At 31.3% G+C, this 10,408-nt stretch overlaps 1 protein-coding gene across 1 annotated transcript in view; it reads left to right on the plus strand.

Annotated features, from left to right (window-relative positions):
- The window catches only part of LOC106461620 (potassium voltage-gated channel protein eag-like), a 143,173-nt gene that overhangs the window by 112,958 nt on the left and 19,807 nt on the right, over positions 1-10,408 (plus strand). Inside the window, exons 7-8 of the mRNA XM_013921462.1 lie at positions 1,378-1,577; positions 2,537-2,789. Coding sequence (XP_013776916.1) covers positions 1,378-1,577; positions 2,537-2,789 — 453 coding nt within the window. The remainder of the gene's footprint in view (positions 1-1,377; positions 1,578-2,536; positions 2,790-10,408) is intronic.

The raw sequence follows: 10,408 nt of genomic DNA on the forward strand, positions 1-10,408 counted from the left end.
ATACATGGCATATAGCCTATTGTGCAGCTTTGTGCTAAATAACAACAAAAATAAAAATAAATGACCTAATACAGTTGTTTGGCCCTAAATTGCCTGTGTAGGTCAAATGATTGTAGTAGCATCGGAAGTGTTAACACGACAGGTAAGCGTTAGTCAAGTACAAATACAGACTCAAACTGACTTTACATTATTGTTCCGTGTCTGACTAGAACAAAACAGAATCCACACTGATGTTATTGTGATTCATTTGTTTATACTTTGTTTGTAATATAAACGTAATACTATTGGTGTATTTATATTTTAAAAGAATATAAGTTTAGCTTTAAGCTTTTAAAAAGAACTAGCAAGCTATACATATGTTCTCCAATGACTCAGTGGTAAGCGTAAGACCTTATACGCTAAAAATCGAGGTTCGATACTAGCGGTAGGCACAGAGCAGATAACCCCAAAAACATAGGCGAAAACAAACAGCAATACACATAGGATTATATTTTTGAAATCTTGTTAAGAAGAAAAACTAGGACATCGTCAAAAAAAGGGGGGAACATTTGTTTGTTATGAATTTCGCGCAAAGCTACACGAGTGTTATCTGCGCTAGCCGTCCCTAATTTAGCAGTGTAAGACTAGAGGGAAGGCAGCTAATCATCACCACTCACCGACAACTCTTGGGCTACCTTTTGTACCAACGAATAGTGGGATTGACCGTCATGCTGGGCCCAAGGGGGAAGAGATATGAATATTAAATATAATGTTTTCACACATTGCACAACAATATTTGAATGCAAAATGTCTATTTATCAGGAAGGATTAATTTTAAAAATGTGTTAATATTTTAGTATGTTATTTGAATTGTGGCGTTGCTATATGACACCATATTTGACCATGTTTACTCTGTTATACGAGCATAGATTTTTAATATATGTATGGACTATTGTAAAGGTTTAGGAAATTACAGTTATTTTCATTTGAAAATTATTATTTACATCATTACCACTCGAATGGTCCTTGTTAAAAAGGATTGTGCTACAGATTTTAATATATATATATTTAATCGGAATATTAATTGCCTTGGAATGTACTTATAATATTGACCTAACTGTGATGTCGGTAGAGGACGAATGAGATTTGGCATAAATGTTTTTATTTTTGCTTCTTGACTATAACTTTGTCTATCATCAAATATTACTGAACGTAGCCTTTGTGCACCCTCTTCCTATTATCAATAGTTAAATATTTAATATAATGTTTTCACACAGGGCACAACAATATTTGTATGCAAAATGTATATTTATCAGGAAGTGATAATTTTGAAAATGTGTTAATATTTTAGTATATGCAAAAAGGCTGTGGTATTAAAAAATGTTATTTTAATTGTAGCATTACTATATGCCACCATATTTGGCCATGTGACGACAATCATCCAGCAGATGACGTCAGTCACAGCACGTTATCACGAGATGTTGAATAACGTGCGTGAGTTCATGAAGCTGCACGAAGTACCAAAAGCACTCAGTGAGCGGGTGATGGATTACATTGTATCTACTTGGGCAATGAGCAAAGGGATTGACACTAAAATGGTAATAAACAATTCTTTAAAGGCAGTAACTGAATTTTTTCTTTAAAAAAACTCTTTGTCGCCCTTTCATTTACATCATGAAGGATCCGAACGAGATTTGAAATTTTTAAAGTACGTTCCAACAAAAGAAAGTACGAAACATTTACTTTAAAAATAAATCGACAAAAGAAGTACAACATCAAAAATAGGTTCCGTTTTGAACCAATCACACAACTGTTTATATAGAAAACGTTATGGAATAAGAAAGTCAACTATTATGAAACTCCTATTCACCGCTGTGTGGTGTTGTGTACAGGGGAAGAGTACTGCTATAAGTTAAATTTTAGTATTCAAGACTATGTAGGATGCGTTACTCTTCCGATCTTTACAATATTCCGATTCAGAATTATATATTACTTTGATCGGGAATAACCAAAATTTTCCGAAACACATTAGCAATTACTGTTAGTAAAACCGACTTTCACTTTCTAAACTGATTCTCATGGCAATTGTGAAACATTACAGTTAATACAGAAATACAAAAAAATAAGCTCCGAAAATTCAAAGGATTTACCAGTACCCTCTGCATTACTAGCCGTTTTTATAATGATTATTAAGAATAGAATCTGATGAGCTTGCTTGAATTTTGTATTAGTTAGTTGGCAAGGAACAATGTAGTGTATGCTTGCTTCAACTTTTCTCATAATTATAAGTAAGAATTATTATAATGTTAATGTTAAAATATAATAATTGTTAAACATTAACATAATAGAATTGCTACAGCTTTCCACATAATGACTACCAATAAAAAGCTCTTATTTTCCTGTTGAAATAACATGAAAATAAAGTTTGTATTTAATCTACTCAATATGTAAACACTGAGGTAAAAAATGTTTAAGCCACTCCAGCATTTACGAGCTAAAGAAAAAGTGTTATCTTATAATACAAATGGTTGGGTTTTTTCTTTATTTTACTTTGAAGGTTTTAAACTACTGTCCAAAGGATATGATGGCTGATATCTCTGTCCATCTAAATCGAAAAGTTTTCAACGAACATCCGGCTTTCCGGCTGGCAAGTGACGGATGTCTCCGGGCTCTTGCCATGTACTTTAATATGGACCACAGCGCTCCTGGTGACCTTCTGTATCACACGGGAGAAAGTATTGATACACTGTGTTTTGTGGTATCCGGATCACTCGAAGTCATTCAAGATGACGAAGTAGTAGCCATTTTAGGTACGTTCACTATACTGAAAAGTTAATTCGCTCAAAACGGTTATTTTATGTACCATTAACTGATAGTGAAGGGTTAAATCACACAAACTGGCCACTTTAGGCACGATTAATTGATTATGAAGAGTTACTCACGAAACAGTTATTATCTGTGGGTGCGTTATAAGAATGACAGTCAATCCTTTAACTGATAATGGCTGTCTTCCCCCTGGTCAGTAGCTCAAAATTAAGGAGGGCAACTGATGGGAATAAAAATGCAGATAAAATTCTAATTATTGTAAAAAAGGATAATAGAGAAACCTATAAAAATGCTTGATTAGCGACGACTATAGTTAAAAAAAAAACATGTCAATGTAGGTAGATATTTTGAAATCATTTTTTACTTAGAATTGTGAATTAAATTATCATTAAGCATTTTCACATTTGAGTTCAGAAACATTAATATCTGCCAGTAAAATCATAAGTTTAGTCTTGGTATAAAGATTTTTACATGCCAATATCAAACTTGTGATATATTTTATTCGAATATTTTATCAATTAAAAAATTTGGAGCATTTTAAAATGGATTCATGTAGAAAAAATTAAATATTCCCATTAACGTTTTATATATTTGCTTTATTATTCACGTTTCCTTATATAGTTTTAAAGCGAGTAGTTTTATTGAATAGATTGTTTTAAGTATTAACACGATGCAACTGCTGGAAGTTCGCCATGGTTTGATGAGTAGATCTCACTTGTGACGTATTCTGTGTCCATCATTATTGTCCAAGCACGTGCTTTAATGACATTTTCGAAAAACTCCTTTCATACAGCTCAAATTTTCTGAAGTAGGAAGTATTTAACAATAAAATGAACATGTACCACTTAAGGTAGGAAGAAATGTATGTGTTCGTAGTTGAAGAATGTTCAGATTAGATTAACTCAAGAGTTGTCGACTAGGTGCTTTTACTTTAGTTTGTTTGTTTGAAGTTAAGCACAAAGCTACACATTGGGCTATCTGTGCTCTGCCCACCACGGGTATCGAAACCAGGATTCTAGCGTTGTAAGTCCGCAGACATACCGCTGTGCTACTGGGGGGCTTTACTTTAGTCTATCAGTTCCAAAATAGGAACGACTAGCTTTGCGCGAGTACCTGAACTAAATAGAAAAAACACACACACACACACTATCGTTTGTTTTCATACAAAGATGTTGGAATAAATGATCATAAGTAGCAAAATCTGTTGGATATTAATTATAAGGAACATCTAGAAATAAATTTAGAATAACTGTATTATTGTACAATATTACCTTCGCTTACAAACGGGTGAATGTATTCTATAAAAATCCCGTTAATGTGTTTTTAATTGCCTGTTAATGACGTAAAGTCTTAGCTGAACAATGAAACTTATCCTTATAGCAACAGCAGTTCCTCTTAATTAACCTAAAGTATTTCTAGAAAACTTGAATCGAAACTATGAACTAGAAACATTTAATTTCCGTCATTCTCAGGAGAAATATCGATCAGCTACAAACCATAAACAATAACATTTATAGGGGAAAATTTGGTTTGTTTTTATTAACGTGATTTAATGAAGTAGCACTGAGTTTGTTATTTATAAAACACTTATCAGTTCAGGTTGATAAACGTTAACATCCTTGCCTTGTCTGAAAAGCTGTATATTTTGAAGATTATTAACGAAAGCTTCTTGACACTAAAGTTTGTGTTATATGTTAAGCAAGAATTTTTTTATTATTTTACTATCAGCTTATCAAATTTTTAGCTGTACAATTAAGAAAATGGTGGCCATAATATACTGCAATCCTGTCTTGATAACTTCACTGTAGAAAAACTGGTTTCTTTTACTTCCTATACTCACGTTTTGACCATTTTCTCTACTACTATAGAACATTCCTAGCAGAAATGAGAACATTGTGGGTATGAATTACAATACGTGAGATAATATATAGTATTGACAAAGTAAACTTCTCTGTCGTTTATAGAAATAAAAAAAACCCGCATAAAGAAGAGTGAACTATGATATTTTTCTGAAGTCAACTGAAGCATCATATAATGCAGAGGAAAGGTGCTTCTCACGTTTAAATAGATTAGAAAAGTTTTTCTCTTAATTTATTTTGCATATTACGGAATCCGTTTTGCATATTATTAACACGTTTGAGTTGTTGTCTTTATTTCTCTGTAAAAATATTAAAAAATTACAAGTCAGCATACCAAACAATAAAAGAAAACAGCCTGCTAATACGTCGAAGAGGTCTCTCCTCTCAAGAGGCAAAAGTCTGAAGAAATATACAGCAAGATGAGTGGTGTCTTCTGACCCGGTAATGAAATTCTCGTTGTTGTAATAAAAATATTTTAAATTAAATGTCCTATTCAAAATCAAAAAGTTCCATTTACGTTCACCACTAAATAACATAAATTACTTTACGTTCATCACTAAGTAACATAAATTACTTTACGTTCACCACTAAGTAACATAAATTACTTTACGTTCACCACAAAGTAACATAAATTACTTTACGTTCACCACTAAGTAACATAAATTACTTTACGTTCACCACTAAATAACATAAATTACTTTACGTTCACCATTAAGTAACATAAATTACTTTACGTTCACCACTAAGTAACATAAATTACTTTACGTTCACCACTAAGTAACATAAATTACTTATGGGAAATACCTTTATTTCTGAACTAATTGTTAAAGTAATAATGAATAACGTTAGCATGTCAGCCGCAGTTAGTTTTACCCCTCACTATACTTAATTTACATTGTCCGTTCAGTTACGTTAATTTCTGTTAATTACTTAGTTGTCATATGTACTATCATTGTTACTTCTTCGTTTAAAATATTGTTATTACTGTGATCTTTCTGGTATATTATCATTTCTAATATATCCTTAGGCTGGTCGTTAGAGTTTATCTTTATTTATTGCTTTCGATTTCCTGCTGTGTACATTGACAATGTGTGGTAGAGAATAGTTAATGTCAGATTAACTGTACTAGACACAGCTCGTGCTATGTTTAGTAAATTGTTTTTCTTTTTATTACATTTAACTTGGTTATTTTAATTAAAATATTAATATTTTACTATTTATTGTGCGATTCTATTATTAATTGAATTACTTATTTCATATTTTTACTGCACTATCTATACGGTCCCTCTATCCGACTCTTATAGTTAGACACTAACATGTATCTTAGTAATTTTTCTCAGATATGAAGCTACTTTAGAGTTACGCTGTCAGATTCGTTTAATGGGATTACATTGGTCACTAGGCATTGTTAAAAAAAGACTATATAAAGCGTTGTATATATAAGTGTTACGCTTTTCCAGGGAAAGATAATCAGCGAGAATGCATAAAAGAAACAATTAGTTTGGATATTTTTATAAGGAAGCTATATTTTATTGTTAATTTAATGTTACTTTCATTAACAGTATTGATTAAAATGTTTAATACATATTTTTATATTAATTTTTTATTATGAGGAATATATTTTGCATTGTTAACTTGTAATATATATAAATTTCCCAGGCTGGCCGAAACTCGCCAGGTATTATTGGGGTATGGTCAAAAGTATCGCTAACAACAAGGGTACAAACTGATGAATTCGTGTATTTGAATAATATAATTATAAATTAGAATGGTAGATTAAGTTAGCTGCTTAAATACTAGGCTAACAACAAGGGTACAAAACTGATGAATTCGTGTATTTGAATAATATAATTATAAATTAGAATGGTAGATTAAGTTAGCTGCTTAAATACTAGAATTAATTTTCAGTTCTAATCTACGAAGGTCGAATACTTTCATCAGAAGATCTTGATGATAATAATAAGCTTTTTTTCAAAAAGATATTAATTTTCACGTTTCGAAAATAAATGCTTTAATGTATGGTATTGAATCATCCTTATGTATATTTATTCTAAATCATTAAAGTGTTGGCCCAGAAAATAGATTATTTGTTTTAGCTCAAAGCTACCCATTGAGCTATCTGGTTCTGTCCAACACGGAGAATGAAATTGCGGAGTTTAACATTTTAAGTCCGTGAACTTTTTTATGACCCACCAGGGGACTCTAGCAAATAGTTTCCTTGTTTGTTTGTTTGTTTTTAAGTTAAGCACAAAGCTACACAATGGGCTATCTGTGCTCTGCCCATCAAGGGTATCGAAACCCAGTTTCTAGCGTTCTAAGTCCGCATAACTACCGCTATGCCACTGGGGGGGCCCTAGCAAATATAGTCGCGAGTTCGAATCCTAATCTTAATCTATTACTTTCAAGCTATTCTCTAGATTTTCCACACTTATTCTGTTACTATACTTAAGCAGTTTGTATTATAAATTTTATAATTGTGTTTTAGTTTATTTTATTGTTACTGAAGAAGTACTACTAGTCAGTTCTAAGATTTCAAGCATAGACGGATAGGAATTTGTAATGTATTAGCTGTCAGAAGGGTTCTTTCCATAGTCTAAAGTTCTGTATACAAATCTTTCCTGCGAAATCGATACCGTATTGCTCTGGTACATTACCAGGATTGAGGGTATGCTGATTTTTGACATAAAATATACATGAATACCACAGGTACTTTTTGTGGTGGTTACCTACTTGTAATATTAAACATTTTAGGATACAATGTTGGTTTGTATAATATATAAGCCGAAATACCCGTCAACTGACGAGGAATGTTTAAACTTAATGTAAGTTTAACACCAATCATATATTTCAAAGTAATAACTTGAACATAAACTTTATCTCGAAATTTTAAAATTATAACAAAGCTTCTTCATAAACAACATTTGCAATTTGCTTTTCATCTATCAACATATAAAGATTTTGAGTTTATCCCACCTTTGAACACCCTACATCTCATTGACCATGAAAAAAACATGGCTGTTTGAGAAACAGTCCAGCAACTTTCCTACTTTGACTTTGAATCCCTTTAGAATATTCAACACTATCTGAAGCGCCAACCTACCAAGATTGTTTGAGATCGACTCAATAGAGCAGGAGTAATTAACCAACGGGCTTTAGGCTTTATAAAATAGAAATAGAGTTATGCTTAATTTTGACACCTTAGGACATTCCTTATAGATCATAGAGTTTACATACAACTTTTGGTTGAAATTGGCTCGATAGGCTCGGAGAAGTTAGGGTGCAAACAAACACACATTTTATATATATATATAAATTACTTGATGTCGTTTGGAATTTATTTTAGCTGTTTTTCTAGTCAACATTTCCATCTTTCCTAACTGATTTTTATTCCTAAGTAAAAATGGTACATAGTAAATTGAGGACAAAAGCGTCGCTTTGATAGAAGGAGAGCAACCAGTAAGTGTAGAAAGTGGTCTATATTTCTAAAATAATGTTATGAGTTGTTTTAATTGCCAGATAATTTATTGTTAGAAACCAAGAATTTACCTGATTCCATAAGAAATATATATCTTGTCTTTATTTAGATTACATTCGTATTGAAATACTACAATTATGCGAGTTTCAGAATTTTGTTGCAAGCCTGAACAAAAGCTTATCTGTCCCAAGTTTTCTCAAACTTTGAACTGATAGACTAACTAAAGGAAATACAGATAGTCCACAGCACACACCAACAATGAACCCTCGGATTCACAATCCGAGCACGCTGATCATTAGACAACCTACGGTTCCAATATTACAACTTGTTAATAGCCATTTTAAGTTATATAGTTGCTTGATTAATTATGTTTTATCTTGTATAATGGCAAGTTTTAAGAAGATGGATTTAAGTTGGTACTTTTAAGCGTCTTGTAATTGAATTAAATCTTAGTAAAGTAAGAAACCTCTTGGTAAAATAATCCTGTTCTGTTACAGGATATTTTAATGGCTTGTCTCGTTATGTCTTAGAATTGAACAGCACAAAATTGGTTAGAACTAACATATAAAGAAAGCCAATATTGATTGATTGGTTTAATCATTGATCGATTTCAAAGCATCATTATGTTTAGTTAATCAGTATAAAACAATAACATTGGTTTCTAGTTTTTAACAAACAAAGCATCATTATATTTAGTTAATCAGTATAAAACAATAACACTGGTTTCTAGTTTTTTAACAAACAAAGCATCATTATATTTTTGAATATTACGAGTGAACTGATCAGTGTATGATTGTAATACGTAGTCGACAGGCTTAAGACTAAATACCTCGAGTAAACACAACAGTGTATTCTTACAATATAAAGTCGTAAGTTTTAGAGAAAATATAACGAATGTGCTTTTGTAATATATAGTCAGGTACTTAAGGCTTGGTCGAAATAAAAATAAAGATGAAGCCCTTTATAAACCATGAGACTTTAAATAAACCAATGTAACTAAGAAGAATGTGCCAAACACAACATGGACCAACACATTAAAACGATGATTTTATTTTATAAATATTCACAGTTTGTCGACAGAAATATTTGTACGTTTTAACTACATTGAAAACTTAAACAAAACTACAAAAAAACCTTTGTTAAAAACTAGAAACCAATGTTATTGTTTTATACTGATTAACTAAACATAATGATGCTTTGTTTGTTAAAAACTAGAAACCAGTGTTATTGTTTTATACTGATTAACTAAACATAATGATGCTTTATTTGTTAAAAACTAGAAACCAGTATTATTGTTTTATACTGATTAACTAAACATAATGATGCTTTATTTGTTAAAAACTAGAAACCAGTGTTATTGTTTTATACTGATTAACTAAACAATTTTGGGCTTTTCGACGATGCTTTGGGTTATTTTTTCTCTTAATAAACTTCTTTACGGGAAGTAAAAAGCAAATATGAAAGCAAATTACTAAGAATCCTGTATAACCAACTGCCTGGAATACGTTGTTTCGCTATTTTGTTCTTTCTGTACCGATGTACTTTCGTAATTTAATATATCAGATTTGTAGATATTGAAGAGTGTATTTTATAAGATCACAACGAAATATTTTAGTAAGGTTTTATATAGTTATCTTTTATATTTGGTTTTCTATAACGAATAAGATGTATTTATAATGAAGTAAAAATACAAATCTATATTTTTAATATTTTTTGATTTGTTATAAGATGTGTGATTCAGTGAAATTCGTAAGTATAAAAACATATTTTAAGAATTATATTTTTTTACACAAAAAACGATAAAAAATTAATACGGAGTGAATTATTTGTAAGTTGGCGCATTAAACCGTAACTTAGAAAGACTGAAATCATCGAGAATTAGAACACCAAACTAGCGGAGTATTTAAAAGCTTTAGGTTTTTTTGATAAATCTGAATTTCTTATTGCAACCTACAATGTCATGCTTACTTGTAGTACCATAGTGCAGGCTATAATCATTTATAATCGCCCCCCAAATGGCACAGCGGTATGTCTGCGGACTTACAACGCTAGAATCCGGGTTTCGATACTCGTGGTGGGCAGAGCACAGATAGCCAATTGTGTAGCTTTGTGCATAATTACAAACAACAATAACAACAACATTTATAATCTTGAGACTCGCTTATTGTAATCGTATTTAACTTTAAAAAGTGATTTTTGTTGCGATGAATTTCTTAACTAAAAAACAATATTTCTTACATATGGTCGACCTTATCACTCAACGTTGTAT

Source organism: Limulus polyphemus, unplaced genomic scaffold (genome assembly GCF_000517525.1).
Source record: "Limulus polyphemus unplaced genomic scaffold, Limulus_polyphemus-2.1.2 Scaffold40, whole genome shotgun sequence".
Lineage (NCBI taxonomy): Eukaryota > Metazoa > Arthropoda > Merostomata > Xiphosura > Limulidae > Limulus > Limulus polyphemus.